At 36.8% G+C, this 24,643-nt stretch overlaps 1 protein-coding gene across 5 annotated transcripts in view; it reads right to left on the minus strand.

The window, feature by feature from the left end:
* LOC139133081 (rho-associated protein kinase 2-like) overlaps positions 1-24,643 on the minus strand; it is a 74,778-nt gene that overhangs the window by 22,765 nt on the left and 27,370 nt on the right. For 2 of the 5 annotated variants that reach the window (XM_070699495.1, XM_070699496.1), the window contains exons 2-15: positions 18,366-18,447; positions 15,094-15,194; positions 14,585-14,644; positions 14,067-14,144; positions 13,030-13,205; positions 12,306-12,390; positions 11,180-11,324; positions 8,857-8,995; positions 7,078-7,169; positions 6,399-6,561; positions 6,011-6,044; positions 3,811-3,846; positions 1,636-1,776; positions 710-790 (exon numbers count right to left, since the gene is read on the minus strand). In XM_070699495.1, coding sequence (XP_070555596.1) covers positions 710-790; positions 1,636-1,776; positions 3,811-3,846; positions 6,011-6,044; positions 6,399-6,561; positions 7,078-7,169; positions 8,857-8,995; positions 11,180-11,324; positions 12,306-12,390; positions 13,030-13,205; positions 14,067-14,144; positions 14,585-14,644; positions 15,094-15,194; positions 18,366-18,447 — 1,413 coding nt within the window. Of the gene's footprint in view, positions 1-709; positions 791-1,635; positions 1,777-3,810; positions 3,847-6,010; positions 6,045-6,398; positions 6,562-7,077; positions 7,170-8,856; positions 8,996-9,771; positions 9,829-10,236; positions 10,321-11,179; positions 11,325-12,305; positions 12,391-13,029; positions 13,206-14,066; positions 14,145-14,584; positions 14,645-15,093; positions 15,195-18,365; positions 18,448-24,643 lie in introns of those variants that run through there. The other 3 variants (XM_070699499.1, XM_070699497.1, XM_070699498.1) reach the window with 2 other exon arrangements.

The raw sequence follows: 24,643 nt of genomic DNA on the forward strand, positions 1-24,643 counted from the left end.
GATACACAATGTTTTCAATTGTAAATTTGGAACATGCAAGTAAGGAAAAACTTTAATTTCTATAAACACTGGGGGAATTTTTTATATAAAACATAAACTATAATGCTTCCACAAACTTCCCTTTTTTCTAAATTTTTACATCTGTACAGCTGTACACTTTTGATGATACATTTCGAAATGTTTGAAAAACATCTTTAACGATAAATAGTAATATTTATTTTTCAAGGACAACTTCCATCTGCAGTTATTTATCACATGCATCAGGCGTTCTTTCACTTTCAGTGACCTGTCACACTGTGATGTCGCAGACACCCTGTTATGAATTCTGACGCAGTGCATCAGCCCAGCTCACAGAACTTGGCAACTGTTTCAACACGTGAAATGCGATCTGACATAAAACAGGCCAACTCTAACAAATGCGCATCTTCAAACCTTTACAAGTGCCACTCTCACGGAATGGTGCGACTAACGCTTTCAGGTAACAGTACTTCACAAAGAACACTACAGCTTTTGCACAAGAAGGCGAGTCCACACAGCCGATTAAAGCTGTCAAGTGACATTAAGATACTGGACTGTTCTTATAATGAAACCATCCACCAATTCTCCATGTTGTATGAGATATTCCTCCAAACATCCAGTCCACCCACAAACACACAATGCAATCAAAAACTTTTGTACATTTGGCAAAAAAAATTTTTTGAGAGCTTACCTCTTTGAGATCATATTGTATACTCCTAATGAAACGCTCTTTTTCCTTGAGGGCTGATTCGACTTGCCTTCTCCCTTCAGCCTAGAGAAAGTACATCACATACTTCAGATATGTCAAATATTTCAATACATGGTGCATGTACATCATAGCTGATATCATATCTTGCATTACTCTGTGAGCAAGTCATCCTGGAATCAGGAATCCCATGTCGTGCATTTCAGGGGCAAAACTTACAAGATCAAAGAAACTTGACTGTACCCGCATGTGTATAAATAAACCCTTTCAGGCCTGACTTTGATCATTCTGAACACCTGTTTTCTCCCCAAGACAAGTCTAAATTATTGTGGACTTAAAACAACTTATGCTATTTAGCTCAAGTTTAATATTTAAAAACTAGACGTCCATATTTTAGAACACACATGGGTATTTAATGGAGGACATATAAAATCAAATGAACCATGTGAGACGGGATGTAAACAGTAAGTGGATTGAATATTGGTCTATCTCTAAAAGTGTATTAAATCTGGCAGTCGCGAACTGCGAGTCTCTGAGAGACAGAGGCAGGAATGTTATCTTCGTAGCAACAATGTGATTGGAGGAAGTTCAGTATACTGCAATGGATGACGCACAGATTACGCTAAAGTAGAAAGACTGTTAAAGTAAAAAGGCAATCGCATCATTCAGAGATACCATCTATAGAGTGTGTTTAGAATAAGTGCTTAAGATTCTATGTTACAGAGAGATTGGGCAAGATACACATTTTATCTTCTTGAGTTCACTGCACATGGTATTTTTTTTATGAAATGCTTCATAACTTTGACCATTAATTAAGCTTTCTCTCTCGTGGCAAAAATGACAACCTTTGATAGTTTTTCACTGTTTGAAGTGTTGTAAACCTTTCAACATGATTTCATGAGGAAGCCTACCTCATCATCGATCTCTCTCACTAGCTTCTCAAGTCTTCTGGCGGCCGTTTCGTATCTAAGCTCCATGTCCTCTTTGGCAGTTCTTTCCATATCAAGTTGGGACTCCAGCTCTTTCATCCGGCTTTCGATGTGTACGGGAACCTTTTGGAAAGGGATGAGATGATCAAAACATGGAATGTTTTAGTTTGCAAATCCTCCAGTTCAAGCTCATTGGCTAGTAGCATACATTTTTTATGACTTGGCTTGTAGTTTTTGGCTTCTACAGGTTTAACAGACAGCTGGTAATTTTTCAGCTGGTTATTAAAACTAAAATGAGCTTATGTACAGAAACTCTTAAATTTTCACAATACTTCTTTGGTTTACCACTTTTTGGGGCTCATTTTGAAGCTGACAAAGTAACTTAACTTTTTAAGCAGCCTACTTTTAGTGACATTGAAAATTTAATTCTTCCCCATAGCATTAACACAGGGTTGGAAGCCATTTTTGAATTTCAAGAGTCTGTAAACATGGGTAATTTGACTCTCGGGTACAATATTTTGCATGGCAACCCCTGGTTTCTATTCTTGATTACGAAAAAGGAATGATTTAAAGTATCCTTTGGGAAAAGTCTCTCAATTTTTAGGCGCCAGGGCAAAAAAGAGGGCTACACTATTGATGTTATTGTCTACTAGGGCTGGTGGATTTGAAATGATCTTCTCATCCCCGGAATTGGCAGGGAAGATGGCATCTTGGAAAAATGTCTGAAAACTTTTATTATTTCAAGTGAAATCAGCTCTGATAAGTTGTGGAAAAAAATGCACGTTCTTTGTGCTCAACCGGCATAAAAGACTTTTGCAACTCTGTACTGTGTGAGCAAAGCAAACTTTGGTGGCAGTCCCACTATTCACAGTGGGAAAGTTGGACTGCTGGTACAAGGGTGTGAACTGAAATGTGAATAGGTCAATGTGTTCACGGAGTCCTGGTTTCTATAACAAATATTTCTTTTACTGTTTCTGACTGAGGAAATACTGTGGCTTTACTGTGTGCGTTACCAACATAATACCTACTTTTGTTTACTTACATAGACGTACTGTATGAGTGGATAAGATAGGGGTCAAAGTAAATTTCACTGATTCTACAAGCTTTTCTTTAAAAATCTTCGATCAAATCAATGTTTCACAGAGTTACTTTTTTACTATACAGAAAATTTAACCCCTCTACTGTCTGGGACTGTCACTGATAAAGTTGAAAATAGTTTCGTGTTTCTATTTTAGGTTTTTGCCTTTTCACCAGACCAAAGACTTGAAAGCAGAAGTGAAAGTGTGGATTGTAGGGACAAGTACACCCATCTATCACTGTTGATGAGTAAAGATCACAGTCAGCACCGTTAAGATTGTCTGTCACACAATGTGTATCTAGAGCAAAAGTTAGAACTCAACTTAGCAAAGATATTCCGAGTCTCAAACTTTTACAAATCTTTTTTATCTACCACTTGTGGAGGCTAATTATAAAGCTTACAGAGTAATGAAAGCTTTCAGCGGCTCGATTTTGCGAAAATCAAAATATTTTCCACAGAGTTTAAATGGGGATACGACCATTTTGATAAATTTATGTGTGGGTCAATGTTTAGTATTTTGTTTCTCTACTTCTGAATATTGCATGCTGACCCCTGATTTTTATTCTTTCTTAGGAAAGGGAATGGTTTCAAGTTTGAAATTAAGTAACTTTTTGAATCGAATTCTGTAATAACTTGCTTGAAACATCGTCTAAATTTATAGTCATGACCAAACAAAGTTTTACGCCTTTCACTTTTGGTTATCTCCCTCTGTTGTTTAACTGAAACATGATTTCACATTGAGTTCCTGAACTTTTCGACTAGTGATGTCAGTATCAAATTTTAGACTGTTGGTAATTAGCACTTAATTAGCTAATTAATTAATTGGTTGGTGAGTGTTGATACACAACTTCTGGGAAACCCTTCTTTAAGTAGTTAAGTTTTCTGTTGTAAATCCGTATTGGGTCAAACTCTTCAGAGTGGTAAAGGTCACAGATGAAGATATTGTGCATAAAAAAGTTGTGGGTACAATATCTGAAAATTAAAGGTACAGTTTGTTATGTCAAAATCACAAGTCCTGCAATTAGTTTGGTTTCCGTCATCAAAGACGGAAGTGAATGGTTGACAGGAAAACTACTTACAGATCTTCCCACATGATTGCCATGTCTCGGTGGTCCCTGTAAATATATATGAAAATACACAGCTATATTAGAAAGGCATCCACAGCTTATGTACCGGTACATCCGCATGTACCTTGTCAAGTTTTGAAACTATCAAAAATATTACAGCAGCTGAACTGACAAGATGCATACCATATCTCATTCACCAGCAACCCCAGGAAGCATTTCAGACAAATCACACACAGCTTCAAATATTGACTTCGCCTTTTCACAGCAAAACCATGGATTTAACCACACACATTTTGTTCCCAGGGTAAGTTCATTGCAGAGAATAATGAGGTATGAAAGGTTGCACAGGGAAAAATGGTTCAGACACGAACCACATGAGATGAACAAAACTATTATATATGAAATCAAAATCATATTATTTTTCATTTTATCAATAGTCAGTACAGCCTTCTTTGTAGGACACAAACAAATTTACTATATGGTTATACAAATTACTAAAATTAAAATTGTTTTAACTAACATTAATTTACAGTATGAAAACTTACAGCTCAAATGTAAACACACCTTTAAGTTTTGCCACCATTTTACAAGTGGTATAGCCACAAACTGATGACGTCAAATCACCGTATACAATACACAGTGCTGTAATTACAAGGCATCTGTGTTTTGTGTACGGCGATTTGACGTCATCAGTTTGTGGCTATACCACTTGTAAAATGATGCCTAAGTATTTTCAATTATGTGAAGAGGGAAAATATCGCCATCTCATTACATTTTTTCAAAGTCTGTCATTCCAAAGAGAGCACCATGCAAATGTTTTCAGTCAGAGAACTACTGACAAATTATTTCTACAATGAAGCAAAAAAAACTAAAAAATGTATACAGATGGCACATTCATTCCTTCTTAAGTGAGCTGGATAAGGTATTTGTCCGAAAACATGTGCCATGTTTCAGTTAGCAGATAATGAGATTTGCTCATCTCCAACCCAACATTTTCAACCATGATAAAAACTTATGCCAGCATTTCCCATGAAACTGTCTACAAATGTACCATGACATTTCCCATGAGAAAACACCCCCACCATGAGAATGGACTGACTGACGCGGTGACTCCATGACCATGGTTTGAAGCCCCAAACAATTATTAGAACATTGTTGTTAACTTACATCGATAAAGTCACACTGTGTGTAGTTGAAAGAATAGAAGGACAGTCAATTAACATGCAAGTGTAAGGTGTCCCTACAACATGTACAGTGTGACAAATTACAACCTGAAATTCACCAATGATTTAACTACAGCTTTTTTACCCACAAACAATTTTCATTATCTGACCCAATTATCCTGAATAGTGCGCATCTGGGCTAATTTACAGAGAAAGGTGGATGAAACACAGACACAAATGTTGCATTACAACTCTGAGCTGAAACACCACACTTGTAGTAGGGTGATTTATCCCCAAAACAGCGATAGTGGGTCCAGATATTGTGAAGCAAACTTCAAGACCAGTGATTTTAATCTCATGATAATTACCTTAAATGGTTAAATAAATAGACATTTTGTTCATCAACATGTTACAAGTAAAAGCTTGTAAAACCAACCCTGAATAAACATCAAGGAATTAACAAACCCACCTTTCCCACACAAAAAAAATCTAATTTTCTGATCAATTTCATAAAACCCCCATCAGCCACTGCATCCTCATACATGCTGTACTCATTTTCACATTTGCATAACAATACAATATATAAATTATGTACATTATGCAAATTGACATTTTCTGTATTTTTCACTAAGAATGCATTATTTCCAATGAACTGGCCTCTGAGCAATGCATGCTCTTTGCATGAATGGATAATTGTTCTGTATTGTTTTTCAGTGTGGAAGGAAAGCGGTGAGTTTCTTCAGCTAGCGTCTGTTTCCCATCAGGAGTTTCCCGGATTTTGATTCACCTAATCCTCACGTCTGTCGCCTCAAGGCACCTCCTGGTCTGCTTTTCAATAATTCAGATCTACTCCCAATCCTGGAAAAGTGACTTCTGATGCAGGTATACATTAAACCTGAAGTGAAATGCCTGACACTGAAAAACAACCCATTTATGTGTCTCCCCAACTAGTGCACCAACAAGGCACCGTTCAAAGAATATTTACACATGACACTTTGAACATGCTATTTTTCATGCTGCTTATATATTTGGACAGGAGAATAACTAACCTCATCAATGCCTCCCTTCTCTTCATTCAGTAACCTGGGAAATAAAGAGGAAACAAAACCTAGATTGTCTCTTATTATACATCTTGGAATTTCCTGAAGTACTTAATCTATATAGAGCAACTATGTTATGTCATCACATTGCAATGCTACAACATAGTACATGTATTTCCAACAGTTTCCTTCCGGTGTGATTTGTTAAACAAACATTGCTTTTTTCAAACAGTGGTTTCTTTTTTAACTTTAGATGAAAGTGAAAATGTGGTCAATCGAAGCTCTTGCCAGACTAATGGACAGCCATCTCCAGTTCATAACATGTGAAACTGTCAATCACTTTACAAATGAAAAAGTAAGAAAAACCACATTTCTCAAAGTCTTTTGTTGTACTCACCTATACTTTCCATTGAATGTAAAACCAATAAAAGGTAAATTGTTTCCAGCAAATGCCTTGGGCGTTGAAAAGCTCTCTTCTGTGACTTTGTCATCGGGTTCAATTTCATCAAAATTACTAGTGTCTATATCACTTGACAATTCAGGTACAACTGGTGGCACAGCTGTGAAAGAAAAAAATGGAAATATGTTGAAGTATCTTCATAGGATTATCCCTCTTGTTTCACCATTTCTAGATTAACCCATTCACCACCATGGGTTGGCCCAAAACCAATTGTTCTTGATGGTGATTGTGGACCTGCTCATTTGGAATCGGGGTGAACAGGTCACTTTACAATGTGACTTTTCAGTAAACCATTGAACAATCTGTGTCTTGTCAAGTGTAAATGGAAAATGTTTGCTTTGACAAGTGATTTCCCCTCACACTTTAGGACACTCCAGTGAACCTCAACACTCTCTATGAAGGAGAATGTATGTAGGATCAGAAAACAAGACAACAAGACCTTTGGAAGTTATACTGATTCTGGTCTGCGGACTGCAATATAACAACTACATTTACAATAGCTGACAATTGTATGTTCAACAGTACTGGTAGCAACCACACCATGGAAAGATGAAAATGAATCTAAATAAAGCAGGGACGTGGATTGGGTTTGTTAGAACACTGACTGTGTACTTACTTTGCCTAATATTATCAAAAGTCCACATGTCATTTTTGAAAAATTTATGTCTCTTGATTTCTTCAACGCCATTCCGTCCCAAACGCTCCTCCCTGCCAGAAATATATATGAGTTACTACATCATAAAGAAATACTGCGAATACCAAGTGCAATCCATGTCTGAAAATATTACAGATAGACAGTAGATAGATAGCTGATTAAGAGATATGTAGACTGATGGACAAATAATTAGATTGATACTCTTTTGATTCAGTAATATAATTACTTACAACAAAATTTCTTACAAATGTATGAGCTCTGTGACTTACATCATTGACAGAGAGTTGCTTTTGCTTGGGTTTAAGAACAGCCACAAATGCTTCAGAAGGCTGAAACCATTTGGTGTGAAAATAGATATCTTTGATGCACCAAGGGGAAACTCTGGTAATACTATATGACATGCGAACCATGGTGAAGTTTATAGGGATACTGCCCTTTCACAAAGACACTGATAAAGACAAATGTGTATATCCTGGACAACTGCATAAAAAGTTTAACGGATAGCTTGAAACTGAATTTGAGCATACGGGACAATTGAGAGTCTGGTTTCCGAATCAAACAGACAGGAAGTACAGTTTCAGTGAATAAAGTAGCAGGAATTAAACGCGGCAGACTGCATTTGGCATGGCAAAGGTTAAGTGCTCTCAGACTTTTACCAATTTCATAAACTGTTCCAACAGCAGAGAACACAGAACCCCATACCCCTCCTCCCAATCAACTCCGTTGTCCAAAGTTCATTTCTTACAAAAAATGCCCACTATCATTCATGAATGTTGACATGATTGAATAAGTGAACCAGAATATCAAAGTTTACCAATCACAAGATGCAATGACTACCGGTATGCATGCACATATTCTCAAATCAGTGAAACAAGAATAAATTTGGAAATGTGTTTGCTTTTGGCAGATGTGCCAAATAGACCTACTTTTGTAACAATAACAGTCGTACTATTGATAGGAACATCTAACATTAATAAAAATATATGACTATCAATTTATTCATTCTCTTACACCAGGATTTTCTTTCATTTGATGATGTTATGCCAGGATCACTGTATCTGAATTACTTGTCTCACTCTGACTTAAGTTATGAAGAACTTGCAGGGTCAAAGGTCAAAATGCACCCATTCAGTGAACAAGCCATAGCATTTACTCAAACATTCTTTGAAGTTGGAGTCAGCAGTAAAGGTTCCCACAAAATTCTAAAGATCCTGACATACATGTGGCTACTGAATTAGCAAAGGTTACCAGTACCATCAGTGAAACTGACCGATCCACATGGTTTTATTTGAAAAGAAACTGCGACTCTGTAGAGCTTCACCTCAAGAGTCAATTGGCCAAGCGACCTGAATTGAAGATCACTTGCATCTTTTCATTCAACATAACTTACTAAAAATTGACATATATTCGTTTTCAGCTGTTCAGGAGATATTAATTGTTATGCAAAGTAGCTATCACCATACAACAAAATCCTGGGAAGAACACTGAGTATTCTAGGTTTATATCTTTGCTACGTTATCGCTGATTTCGAGGAAAATGAAAGACTTTTATGTTATCAGGCAAAAGGTTTGTGCATGTCTGTTGGCATGGTAGCACCTCCATCAAAGAGTGACAGAGCATGCTGGGTAATCACTCAATGAAGCGTAAAATAATACGCCACTGAGTTCCCTTCAGCTGTGAAACTGAAGATGTCTGACAGAATAAATCTGCATGTGCTGTAGGGTACAGACATATCCTCACCTATCAGTAAGAAATGCCCTTATCAGTGACTTTGCATTGAAGGACATGTCCACATCATCTGGAAACGACAGTGAATTCTTGTGATCCATAATCTTTCCGTAAGTACCGACCAATGAATCCGCATAGAATGGAGTGTCACCTAAAGAGATATGATATTGTGCCATCAGCCATCAAACTTCATTGTGTTCAGGAAACGTGTTTTTTTTCATCACAGTAGTATTCTATTCTGAATAATTTGATGATGCTGGAATAGGTTAAATCCTATTTAATGACAGGCTTGAAAGAAAAAGTATATTGCTAATCAGGGTCATCAGAGCAAAAAAATTCACACAATTATAACAAGGAAGCTTCTGTAGCATATGGGTTGAAATTGTTTTGATATCACTTTTTGAATGGTTGAATATAATCTATTTAACAAGATATGCCAGTCTCCAATAATGAAGACATAAGATTCTGGTGTCATGGTAGATACTGTCCTTGCTGAAAGAAAGGTAGGGACATTTCACACAACGGGAATTGAGAGGGGATAGGGCATAACTCATACTTGTAGAAGAGGAAAGACAAAAACAGACTAACATTTCATATATGAATATTCCAACTGACCCCAATCATACTCCCTGCCAAAGTTACTTACTGACTAATACCTTATATGTGTCAATACTCCCACTGTTACCAATCACACTCCAGCCATAGGTACTTACCAACTAACATTTCCAATATGAATATTCCAACTGATCATCAATCACACTCCCTGCCAAAGGTACTTATCGACTAACACTTAATATGTGAATACTCGCACTGTTACCAATCACACTCCAGTCAAAGGTACTTACCAACTAACATTTCACATACTAATATTCCCACTGACCACCAATAACACTCCCTACCAAAGTTACTCCAACCAAAGGTACTTACCAACTAACATTTCATATATCAATACTCCCACTGACCACAAATCACACTCCCTGCCAAAGTTACTTACTAACTAACATTTCATATGTGAATACTCCCACTGTTACCAATCACACTCAAGCCATAGGTACTTACAAACTAACATTTCATATATGAATACTCACACTCATCACCAATCACACTCCCTGCCAAAGTTACTAACCAACTAACACTTCATATGTGAATACTCTCACTGTTACCGATCACACTCCAGCCAAAGGTACTTACTAACTAACATTTCATACATAAATACTCCCACTGACCACCAATCACGCTCCCTGCCAAAGTTACTTACCAACTAACATTTCATAAATGAATATTCAAATTGACCACCACAATCACACTCCCTGCCAAAGTTACTTACCAACTACCACTTCATATGCGAATACTCCCACTTTTACCGATCACACTCCAGCCATAGGTACTTACCAACTAACATTTCATATATGAATACTCCCACTGACCACCAATCACACTCCCTGCCAAAGTTACTTACCAACTAACACTTCATATGTGAATACTCTCACTGTTACCAATCACACTCAAGCCATAGGTACTTACCGACTAACATTTCATATATGAATACTCCCACTGACCACCAATAACACTCCCTACCAAAGTTACTCCAACCAAAGGTACTTACCAACTAACATTTCATATATCAATACTCCCACTGACCACAAATCACACTCCCTGCCAAAGTTACTTACTAACTAACATTTCATATGTGAATACTCCCACTGTTACCAATCACACTCAAGCCATAGGTACTTACAAACTAACATTTCATATATCAATACTCCCACTGACCACAAATCACACTCCCTGCCAAAGTTACTTACTAACTAACATTTCATATGTGAATACTCCCACTGTTACCAATCACACTCAAGCCATAGGTACTTACAAACTAACATTTCATATATGAATACTCACACTCATCACCAATCACACTCCCTGCCAAAGTTACTAACCAACTAACACTTCATATGTGAATACTCTCACTGTTACCGATCACACTCCAGCCAAAGGTACTTACTAACTAACATTTCATACATAAATACTCCCACTGACCACCAATCATGCTCCCTGCCAAAGTTACTTACCAACTAACATTTCATAAATGAATATTCAAATTGACCACCACAATCACACTCCCTGCCAAAGTTACTTACCAACTACCACTTCATATGCGAATACTCCCACTTTTACCGATCACACTCCAGCCATAGGTACTTACCAACTAACATTTCATATATGAATACTCCCACTGACCACCAATCACACTCCCTGCCAAAGTTACTTACCAACTAACACTTCATATGTGAATACTCTCACTGTTACCAATCACACTCCAGCCATAGGTACTTACCAACTAACATTTCATATATGAATACTCCCACTGACCACCAATCACACTCCCTGCCATAGTGACCATCCCCTCCCTGTGACTTCAACACTTCTGGTGATATGTAATCCGGTGTGCCTACCGCTGTATCCGAACGAACCATGCCGTCCTGTGCAGTGAAAGAAAAATGGCAATCCAGATTGCCCTTTAACTTGAAAGATTCCTGAGTTCTTGAAATATACTATTCAGGAAATTTGTGACATTTGCTTCAGTCAGTCCTATACCAATACGAGTAACATGGTGAATTTTCTAGAATCAGAAAGTGCAGTCTTTGTTTCAAAAGTCTGTTAAATTAGAGCAGAGGGCTCAACTGCTGAACTCTTTTTCATAAATCTGGCAAGGTTGAAGACCACTGGGCCAATACTAAGCTGTAGGACAATTAAACACTAAGCTAGGGGGTAGGTATGTATTTATTCACCATTAAAGACATCCTCAGACAAGCACTAATTTGTACTCTTTTTCATTTGATAAGGTTGACGAACACTGGGCCAAAACTACTAGTAAGCTGTAGGACAATTCAACACTCAGCTAGGGGGTGGGTGTGTATTTATTCACCATTAAAGACACCCTCAGACAAGCACTAATTTGTACTCTTTTTCATAAATTTGATAAGGTTGACGAACACTGGGCCAAAACTACTAGTAAGCTGTAGGACAATTCAACACTCAGCTAGGGGGTGGGTGTGTATTTATTCACCATTAAAGACACCCTCAGACAAGCACTGATTTGTACTCTTTTTCATAAATTTGATAAGGTTGACGAACACTGGGCCAAAACTACTAGTAAGCTGTAGGACAATTCAACACTCAGCTAGGGGGTAGATGTGTATTCATTTACCATTAAAGGCACTCTAAGACAAGCGTTATTTCTACCCAAAGAAAGATGTGGACCAGTGTTCGACAGGTATACCAGAAATTTAAGTAAACCAATACGTATTTGCTGCTGACAGCAATGTACTCATATCAATTTTGAAATTGTAGTCCAGCAGTTCAATTCCAGCAAGGCTTAATGCATGACTTTATACCATCATGTATTGTTTGGTAACCTTGGGAACAATTGTCATGGAACCAATCAGCGGAGAATGACTTACCTTGTCCATCTTCATGCAGGTTCCAAAATCTGCTAACTTTAAATGTCCACTACTATCTAATAACATATTGTCCGGCTTGACATCCCTACATGGTACAAGAAAACAGTCAAATGAGAGTATGGCAAACTTGAAGTTACATGTGAAGAGTCAATGGAACTGGTGGAAGAGCTACACAACTGAAAAATAAAGGACTTTTTTTTTCAAAAAGGCAATGTAGAAAGCTACACAAGCCGGTGAAAGTGAGAAGTTAAGAGAAATTCTATGCCATAAACTAGTGCATGTGACTGTGGTTCCACACTCAAATTTATTTATTTATTTTCCTAAGTTTGCTCAAGTGGTTCATTTGTAGGGTTACAGTGATGGCAAGTGTGACAAATGTGACTGAAAGCATTCGTTGTGAAAGACTCTTTACTGGTCTCTGGTACAACATAACACTATTTTTCACTGCTGTACTAGGATATCATGTGAACTACTGATCCATGCACAGCCACACTGAGCAAGCTGTGCCTTGCCAATCCCTACTGGCTCCATGCTAGAGAGCTGAGCTGGATGACTTTTAAGTTAAATTGTTGATAGCACTTGTAGCGGAGAAGGACAGAACCACATTGCACAGCTGATGAGGGGCCGTGAAGGTCTCCAATGCTGACTTTCAAAATCTAGCAGAAGCTTAGTTCAGTTAACTGTATCAGCAACAAAATTCATGGAAACGGTCAAAGGAACTCACCTGTGAATGTAACCCATTGAATGGATGGCATCCAATGCCAGCACCACTTCTGCCGTGTAAAATCTGGCCCATTTTTCAGGCACGTCATAATTACTCATTAAGTTGACTAAATCTCCTCCGGGCATGTAGTCCATGACCATGAATAAATATTTATCGTCTTGAAAAGCAAAGTGAAGCTGTCAACATAGATGTGTATGCAAATTAGTTCATCATGTAAATTTTATCACAGGAGTTGAGTAACAACAAACAAACAGCCATCATTTTGACCTATGACCTAGAACATTTCCTCACCATTGTAAGGTCATGAAATATGATTGCTACATGTATGCCAAGATACAAATTAGCTCATATAACTTTCATTCTGCTGAAGGTCATATGAATGGAACAGATGGCTTAAAGTGCAACGCTGACAATTGGTTGATCATTGCCAAAGTGACGTTCTGATCAACCGCAACTCCAAGAAATTCTGAACAACTTCGCTGATGATGAGGCTGGAAGGAACTTTGAAGTCTACTAAAACAACATGCCAAAAAGTTTCAGAATTCATATCAAAAACAAGTGAATTCATATTTTGTTGAAATAGCCACTTTGAACAGAGCCTGTAAACTTGGCAAGCTAAAATACATGTATGTAGTCTCCTTGTTCAACAATGAATTCCCAAGAATACGTATATACTTATACAGTCCACTCATAAATTATCTCACAACATCTGCCATATGTATTCATAACATCTGCTATATAATCATACTTCCTGAACCTTAAACAATGTTTCTCACATTTGGAATAAGATCTTGAATCAGACATGACACCTTGACTTGAAACCAAGCACTTCATTTTCATCACTGCTATTAACAAAGTCTGTGTGAATAATATGGTTTAAAGGTCATTCTTTACGGCTATTTAGATTTAATTTAGAATTAAACATTGCAAACACAATCAAAAACCCTTTCAATAAATTATCTTTTTCAGAATGAATGTAATCTCAATCGAGGAATATGCTATATAGTGTATGTGTAACAGAGCACGGGAACGCATACCTGTATGATCCATTGGCTATTGGCATGAGCCATGATATCTCTTTCTTCCCAGAAAAATGCTGAATCTGACCTCTTAATCTGTAATAAGATAATTTCCTTTTGATGATGAATACTCATTTTCTGTTTTTTAATATTTTCAGTCACTCAAAAACAAAAATCTATAAGATTAGTCACTGTAAATAGCAAGATTCTTTTTTTCCTTCATGCCGAGAACTAAGTATTTCTCTATTTATTTATTAATTTATTTACTTATTTATTGTTGATGATACATGATTTTTTACATTTGTTAATACCATTTCACATACCAAACAGCATTCTATGATGACTAGTAAGTGTCAATTATATCGCAAAATTATTGTTTCCCCGCAGGCCAAGAAGGAAACAAGAGATTGCATGTACATTACTTGTCTCGGCCACCTGAAGTGAAATGTCTGACAACACATTTCTTTTGGAAAAGGAAAGAAAAACACATGCAGCTGAGGGGCAAGAAGATTTGCGGCAAAATGTGTGACACTTACCATTTCAAATTTATTTAATAACTTCATTGCATATACTCTTTTGCAGTTCTTCTGTCGAACCTGTCAGGTAACAAAGAAATCAATGGCAGTGACTGTTGCTAATGATCTCTTCATGAACATATGAGGAGAAATTGCAGAAGATAAAAAAAATTGCACTCGTTTTGAAAGTGAGATCTGTTGAGTTTCATTTTCAAAACTATATGTGTAATCAAGAAAACCTAAAACTTAATTCACACAATGGGCAAGAAGTTCCCACAATGCATTTGTACTGTCAATTTGTTCAAAACACACAAACGCAATCAAACTGAACAGTGGTGGGCTTGCAAAGCTTCTTCAGTTAATATGAAACCATGTTTGTACTTTTCTATTAATTTATGCAAGGGATTGCATCCATGTTGTGATTTGGGCCAGAAAAATTTGAGGACAGAATAAACACTGGAAAAATTAACTATAAACAGTGACGTCACTTTTTTCACTAATCAACACAAAACAGAAAATGAAATGCTTACCAACTGCACCTCACCAAACGCTCCCCTACCGATAACCTTGACTATGTCAAAATCCTTTGGCCCTAGCCTGGTGTGATTGATGTCATTCGCAATAGTTTCATCTGTTGATCAAAGAATACATATCGTCCATTGAGTATGAATATATGTGCATGTGCTGTATTGAAAACATCTCTACATGAAATTCAGAATTCACGGCAGAGCAGATTATGCATGGAGATGCATAATAAGCTAGCTACTGTAGCCTATACTGGTAGACTGCTAATACTACATTATCATACATAGGCACGTATTAGAAACATCCATTTTATCGAGAGTGATGACATCATCAGTTGTGTTCATTTTGAAAAGTGTTTAATTCCAAAAGAAATATGCGGACTGCTTTGTGAAGGTTTTAAGAATGTTTAGCAAATCTTGTCGGTGATACTTATCAGGTACTTTATTCATGATCACAATGATATGTCCTATATATTCTACACATGACGATTCATTAATCCCTACATTACATGCGTCTCCTAATTTCATGGTTCCTGGTAGGATGAAGTTATTTCATCTACTCTATTTTCCGTGTATATGGGGGCTACTCTTCATACATGTAACAATAGAGATGTGCGGATCAAAGTCTAGAGGTGAACTGGTTTTGCTGTAACCTGCTCACCCCCCAATTCCCCAAAACAGGTCCACAATTGCCATTGATAACAACAGGTTTGGGCAAAACCATGGTGGTGAAAGGGTTAACCCTTTGAGGGCCAAAGTCTATTTGTGTCCCCTTTATAAAATAAACCCCAGTCAATTTTTCTCAGATTTTTGGCAAAATTTTGAGGAAAAACTGTAGCAAATGAAATGTGATGTCCATTTGGTCCAAAATTATCAAAAAATTACAGAAAAATTCATAAAAATTGGTGAAATTTTGCACTAAAGTTTTGATGGTAGAAGACTATTACACTCAAAGGCTTAAAAGGTACATTAACAGTATGCTGATTAGGCTAATTGCATATATGTATAACAATGATTCTAATTATAGCCACAAATATCACTGGAAGGGAATTTTTCTCTCTCTTAAGCTAACATGTAGAATGCCTGGTATGAAAAATATTGTGTTAGAGTACTACATAGGAATAATATGATGGCAACAGCCCATACATCTGTGTACTAACTGTTTTGATAACCATAGACTTTAGAGAAAATGGTTTCTCTCGGGTCTACATGATAACCAAATATCTAGGCCTATGATATTATACACATGGGTATGCATTGTGACACCTCCTTGACACTGCAAGCTAATGTATAATATGTTTTCTGCGGGATATACAATATAGCATATGCGTGCGATTTCTATCATCTAGTTATTTTTAACACTGTGACCCTGGAAATCACTATGACAAATGTGATAAGTGTCTCATGTTTTCATAGGTTAATGATAGCAGCCTCGGGGTGAAAGTGCTACTAAAACCCTGACATTTTAATCAGTCTGCATTGTTTTCACATGAACCATGACCAATTCTACAAGGAACCTCCTCCAATTTGTATTTAGGAATCGTAGCATAAGCTATCTGAGTGATTAAACACAGTTGCTGCCCTCAGCAGATCATGTACACTACAGTGTATAATGGATTCAACAAGAATTGAAGCAGATTTCACTTAACTACAGATGTACTATTAAACACTTTAATAGACACTAATAAAAAATTTCATACAACCAAATTTGTCATACTCTTATAATTTTTATGAGGACTGAAACATTATTTTTAGGTTACAGGTAATACGTCTCTCGAATGGTTTCAACATTTTGTGGCATCAATAACATTGTATACTCTGTACATCCACCAAAGATAAAACATATAGGTTTCTCTAGCAGTAACATTTCATCGGCACTGCCCTACAAAGGTACATGCCAGTGAATATGCTTATTTGGAAATGTCACTGTAAATAGGCTAGATGCCTTCCTTCCATCCCCATCCCCACCACTACCCCCCTTCCACTGAAAAAAATAGTAACAAACAAAAGTTAAGTGGCAATGTGATTACTTTCCAGAGTCTGTAATGACTATGACAAAAAACGTGCAAATCCATTCAATCATATTAAACTCTTATCTTCTCTCCAGGGATGCATATAGTTTATATAGGGACAACTTTTTTACCAGCTTTATTTCTGAGCAAATTTACTAACTGTGCATCACTTTCAAAGGAGAACAAGGAACTAAAATCACACAAACAGTCAGTGTCAACAACCACTAGTGTGAGAACCAGGGATTGAAGACTGCCCCTTTAACAGAAGAAGTGGCATAAAGAGTTGAATTATACGCACACTTCAAAACTGTTTGCTTGGATGTTTATAAAGATGATACAGTGCCCAGTATCAATAGTATGATACAGTATCAATTATCTTTTGGTACACATAATGAACTCCTGGTCAATACAGCACGTCCAGCACACAATTTTATCCAGTTCATGAGCTGAGGTACATAAATATTTTCCATGGATACCGAGTCATTATTTCCATATTTGCATACATGACCAATGCTCATAAACATAATTTGCATATATGAATAGTATTCCATATTGCCCTTCGAATATTGGATGGAAACTTTATTAAATTTTCATATTATAACTGGATAGTTCCTACGTACATTGTAAGTGTTGAATTTCATCACTTTATGACTGTGCCAGAAATCTGATACAGTTTTCATTTTTTCCCCTTCTGTTTCTGATCCTCTCACCCCTATATGAAAGTGTACTCATCCAGCACAACAAATAGTTCACATTTGTCACCACATATCACACCAAAACAAGGGTTATGCCATGCCAGGGTGTGAAACTGCAGCATAACAATAACAGAGTAAATATGAAACAAAACCAAGAGACAGCATCCAGTTTCGAACGCAAAATTTGTAACAAGTACATGTATGCTGTCATGTCTAACATGTTTTCAAATCTCAATCACATGGAATATGATTGAGAGCCTAAAGGACTAGCATTTTGTGCAATCTAAAGGTCAGAGGTCAAGGGCTACCAATTTACAGTTGTGATGACCTTTGACTTCAGAAATTGCAGGGCAAATGAGAATGCCTAATGGGAAACCAATAAATGGAGTACAAGACCAGGCAGAGGGATTTCTGAATTTCATGGACATTGTGGATCACCAGATACTGGATGGATTGGTCAAACAAAGAATTTCACATTGTAATATGTGTCAAAATAATATAACTTTGATACTTTTGTCATATTTGAAGATGACAAGTTGCTCGATTGTTTTCAACAAGGTCTGATACTTACATCTACTGAGAAAGTTGTCCACATTTTTGTTCCGTCGCAGAGCCGGTAGATCACAATCATACACAAGGGCCGATATGGAATCCTGAAAGAAAACCAATTGAAAGAGAAATCAGAGACAGGGATTTCTCACAAGTATTCTGATTTCACACAAAAAGCCATAATTATAATTCAATATTACTACAAGGTACAGCATGTTCCTATTTATTGACACTGAACTGCTTCCTCAACACGTACCGTGTACAGGGGACTACAACAAGGCAGATGGAGCTAACCATTCCTCAAGTTCAAGTACAAATGTTCATACACATAATGCTTAGCTTACTGCTATTCAGTTCTATGTCAGATAACTACATGATTGCATTTCAAAAAGAGTAAGTATGATTTTGGCATCTCAACAACACTTATTTATAAGTTCTGTATGATTTTTCGTGTTTTGATAATGTACAATTGATCTGAAATTGTGGTTACAGGGCTCTGTCATCTTGTAATATTTAAAGTCAGTAATTTATTTTAATTTTGTGATTCTAGACTGTTCATCATATAACCATACATGTTCATGTATGCAAATACGTCCATTTGTCACTGACCCAAGGCTTAAAGATTTTTTTTGACTTGAAGCATTAGTGAATTTGCCGTTTCCCTAGTTTAAGAGACAAGTGATATTACAGTTAGTACACGCCTAAAAATTGATAGGCCCTGAACTTTTGCTTAGTTCTGGTTATTTAGGCGAGTTGCCATCCCCAACGTTCCATTCAAAAACAAAGCAAGTCCGCACCCGAGGTTAGAAAAATATCATCTTCTTATGATCGTAGTGGCGAGAGTGAAACTGGCAATATGTACTTCTACTGAAATTCAGTGTAATATAAGCTCATTACTAATGATCTCTGCTTTTTTGAAAGATGAGAAATTGACCTGAAGGACTGCGATTACGCAATACCACATAAGGTAAGCCATCACCTGGTCATCACTCAGCTTCAAGTACTAGGTAATGGTGAAAATGGTTTACAAAGGCGGAATATTTCTTTAAATAAAACATTTTTTATGTGATCTCGCTGCCTGTTCGATGTAATTCACAATAATTTACAATGTGCCATTACTCTTTTTATGCCCCCATTCCACCTGATTCTTTGGTTGAACACGTAGGATTCTTTGAGAGTTTTACATGTATAGGTAAACAATAGTATCATTATATATATATCAATCCGCGATGGGAAGGCGCCTTCATTTTTCCGAAAAATTGAAACAACAGGCAATAAAGTGTTTATGTCACGCACATTTTTATTTCCTAAACATGGCAGAATATTATTGTAACGACGTTTATCATTTCATAAGGTATATGAAGACACCTTTACAGCCCTGATACGGGTTTTGCTGACCTTAGTTATACTGCCCCTCACACACACTCAGGCCCTTCCGCCATACAACATCAGTCTGCAAAACCCCTATCAGGGATGTAAAGATTATTATTGCATGAGCTTCATAATAACCCCAAAATGTGGCAGAACAAAAAATAATTGTAAAAAGTTTGAGAGTCAGAATATCTGTCCCTAAGGCACATTTTACCTTAAATACATTTGTATGAGATAAAAGAAAGTGCAAAGGACGGGGAACCTATACACAGATAGATCCAGGGACCATCAAACACTGAATAGATCTGCAAACCTCCTGACAATATTGCATGTGTTTTTATTTACTTACATGTAGGTAGACAACACACTGAAGTGCTAGGAAGAATGTCATTGTAACACGGTTTTGACACAAAGAAAACATTTGCATAGCTGAATGTCATATATCTGCTGACAACAAAGCAAGAGGGAAGTACTTCCAAGAAAAGTGATACCACGACCGTGCAAAAACTTATTCTTCTGTTTCATTGAAGTTGTAATTACAATACATGTATTTATGTCAACATTTTTTCCACCAGCTGGAAAAAATGTAAACGTCCCTAACACCTGTTGTAAGAGAGCTCCGGTTTCTAAATACAGTGTTTTTAAGTCACAGTTGAAATGCAGGCAGAGATCATGACATGCCTGGAATTTTTTCAAGGATTTTTATTCATCCCCTCAGACACTTCATAGAGTCTAGTTACAACTGTTTTTAAATCACACGTCCATGTAACTGACCTACAAACTGAGTGTATATGTGTGTCAGTGCTTTCATTTAGCAAAATTACAAATTTTCTGTTCTTTTTGAACACCAGCTTTGGATGGTTCCAATATAAAATGCTCCTATGGAAAAATTATGCGTAATATAGAATGGTTTATGAAATTTACAACGAAACTGACAATACATTTTTGTTCATACGTGTACATTTTTTCCCAGCACATACATGTATATTTGTAATTTATGAAATAGATGTAAGGAAATGCAGATACAAGATAAACGACAAAAGTACGGAATTACAAGATTTCAGATCTGCTGATCAGGATGCAGGTGTTTTAGCTAGTAACAAAATAATACTTAAATACCACAATGATTTACGTGATGTTGCAAAATTATGGTGACACGCTGATATCTTTTTTGTAATCAGTGTGTATTGTTCGTTAATCTAAAAGCCAGGAAAAAGACAAGTTTAGAAGGACGTGATGATACGATTACGGAATGTGAAATATTTGGAAAATCAGTAATTGTTTCACGATACAAAGGTAAATCATTGTGTTGTGTGACGCAAGATTATCTGACCCAATACTGCATTAAGACAAAAATCTACCCTTCTCTCAGTGAGAACGTGTAGATCAAAGTCCATATACATGGTATGTGAAAAATGACAAAAATGTTGTCAGTGATAAAAATTACAAAAATAATTCAATAAAATATTTTCAATGATTAGGAAGATAAGTCGTGAAAAAGTAAAGTGTGCAATGCACATGTGTATTTAATGAGTAATTCAAAAGCGCATACTTAACAGTCGTCACCTGCTGTTGCCAGGGATACCAAATCCAATTTAACACCGGAATTTCAATCTACAATCTAATTGACCTCACGTGTACTTTAAACTTACATTTATCAGCTTTTACAGAGCCGTAGAACGGCTGTCATGACTTTTGTAATTGTTGGCAACGCAAGACTGTGTGTTCAAGAAATGAGGTGGATTGAATTGGACAAAGTCTAATTTGAACTGAACATACTGTGATCTAAAGTCAGGAACGGAATATCACATGTACACGGACATGCAACATATACTGTAGCACGGACGCAGTTAAATTTAATGGTTACATAAAAAATTTATCGTCATTACGACAGTAAACCCTTGTATCCAAATCAAACTATAGAATATTTATTAACAACAGTGGGTGAACATAATTGAGAAAGGGCATAAATAAGAACAGATAAGAAATGTCATTTATGGTATTTTTGATTAAATGTTGAGAGCTTTATAATGTTCATCTGTTTACCCAAACAAGAAGTGCATTTCCTACCATGGTTCATGGTAAACAGTAAAGCCAAATACGATTGTGCCTCTTTCCAATTCACAAACCTGTGCCTGAATATCTGTATTGCGATACCTACAGCCCTATGATATATTACATGTAAATACAATGAAATATCATTTTCAATTGATATCACAAGTAAATCAATATCCAGTTAATTTCACATTTTCTCAAGCAGGTTTCTCTTCATGAAGACATTATTACCAAACACAAACTACATGTAGCTTCACTAACATGTAAACTCCAATCTGAAATAGTCCAGGATTGAATGTAACCATTATATGTATACCATGTGCTAGCCATAGACCACTAAACCTTGCCAGTTCAAAGATTTTTATTTGCTATACAACAAGATTATGTAAAGTATCCATCTCAGGTCACTGAATTGTTTGATAATATTGACATAATTTCATGTACATGTGAGATAAAACAAACTGCTTTTATCTTAATCAAAGAAACATTTCGTTATTGGTTTGATATTGATTGCTGTTGTTTTTGAAATGCATCAGCTTGATAATAAAATTGACAGATTGGCCGATATTTGTGAAAGGACAGTGTTATGACCTGTGTTCTAGTTTATATTGTAACACACCTCATCCGCAGTCTGTGTTCTAATTCGCCAATTGACAGTCACGTGGGATGCGTTCTTTTTGTGCTGATCCACGTAAACGACGTCATCAGGCATCATTTGTCGGAACTGTTGCCTGCCAGGCATCAGTTCCGAAAAATGATGCCCGCTGACGTCAAAAAACATTGGCGCATGCGCGAACTGGAATGTAAACAAAGATGCCGTCTGCGGACGAGCGAAACGATAGTCGAGAAATTTCTCGGTTTATCCTACTTTCTGAAGAAGAACTGAATGCTCTGGTTTCAAACAAGGACTTGAAACGAACGAAGACAATAATCAAAGGTGCATTGAACGTTTTGCAGAAGTATTGCGACCCTGTCGGCAAAAACTTTTTCTTGCTGAACCACTCCAACATATTACATCATATAGCTTACATGCGACAACTTTTGTGTATGGTACGTTCTTATGTATGACTACGGATGAGGTGTGTTACAAAACACATATTGACTGGCCATGAGGGCAACAGCATACGTCTTTAACCCCTCGGGCCTGTGAGTCACCCCCAAAAACAGACTGTTTCCCGAGGCCGTAGGCCGAGGGAAACAGTCTGTTTTTGGGGGTGACTCACAGTCCCTCGGGGTACAGACGTATGCTGTTGCCCTCATGGCCAGTCAATATGTGTATAATGTACCCCTATCCTATAGTTTTCATGCTGGCAGATTCACGTCATCGACTCATGGGCAGCCATCAATGTACCTATGCGTTCATGTGACCATTACAGAAGCCTGTGGATTCAGTTTGAAGATAAGACCACATCGTGTTTCACAATCAATGTACCAACAGTAAAACAAAACATGCTCATTTTGAAGATAACGACTGCTTGTGTCATTTATAGTAAAGTAAAAAAAGTGAAATTTACAAGTAATGTACCCACTATTTAGATGTTCTGTTATTGTTTACATTTGAATTCTACTCCAAACCAGCATTCACTTGTCAACAAAAAACAACGCAGTCTGCACATGCACAGGGTGAGTTTGTACACCGAATAGATGTTCATTTACTACTTTGGGGAGTGGGAAAAGAAAATGTTGACAAAAAAAATGACTGAAAAAAATAATCACTAGTAACAGCTACTGGCCTTTTAATGTAAATAGTCCTTTACGATTGTTATCCATCATGAAATAGTATTTGTACTAGTTGGTACTTGTGCTTGTCAACTCTGAAGTAGATTTGGATTATATAACTGCTCTGTACACAAATGAATATAACTGTTTCTCTTCAATGTTGTCAAAAGAAACATTACGACTATTTCAATATTTGAACTTCAATGATTCATCCATACACTTCCTCTTCAGATAAGTAAAGGGTAAAGCTACATTATACACTGCACTGTGGATGAATTACAAAATACATACACATGTACAAGTCCACATGGCTGCTGATGTAATACACTGGCACAGTGGAAAAGTTGCATGTATTACATGTACATGGACATCACAAAAGTGTGTTCACCTGTTTCCAATTGATATTTTCACACATCACAGTTAAAATTTACTTACAGTATAATACAACTCATTTTGTTTTGTCAGTAACTAATGAACAGCCTCCAATCCAATCACCCCACTACAGATGACCACAGCTAATTGGTTCATCCTTAGCAATAGCAATTCTCATCAAAATATCTTTTTTTCATTTTATTCATGCGCTTCAAATTTTCTCTGAGCACCATGGCTTGGTTCAGGGCGCTCAACATTGTCAATATAGACTAAAGGGTAGTGTAATGTCTAGACAGCAATACATGTAATGGACAGCTACTCCAAAACTACAGCGTCTTGTTCAGCGATATACATGTAACATTACTGGAATTATTGTATCACCTGAACAGTCTGGATACCTGATACTGTGTCTGGCAGGGTATACAATGTATAACACATAGTCTCTAGACATAATTTGATGCCGGACAATTATCCTTCCTGTTTGATGGATGGCTTGGCATTCTTATCCCACAGACATGCAACTTTATATCAATATATTACTCAGACATATAATGAAAAAGCTGGTGAACTCAAGGTATCATAATATCCAATTTGATCTTAATGGATGCTTTATCATCTTTGTATTCCTTTACCTGTTTAAATGTTAAATAAGTTTACATGTATGTTTGTTGACATTTACACCAAGGGGAGCAAATCCACAAGCACACCCTCATGGGCTGGCAGTTTTTCTCTCTGTTTGTAGCACATTTTTCAACTTCTGGCCAAGCAGACTAATAAATTTGG

This window comes from Ptychodera flava, chromosome 5 (genome assembly GCF_041260155.1).
Source record: "Ptychodera flava strain L36383 chromosome 5, AS_Pfla_20210202, whole genome shotgun sequence".
Taxonomy (NCBI): Eukaryota; Metazoa; Hemichordata; class Enteropneusta; family Ptychoderidae; genus Ptychodera; species Ptychodera flava.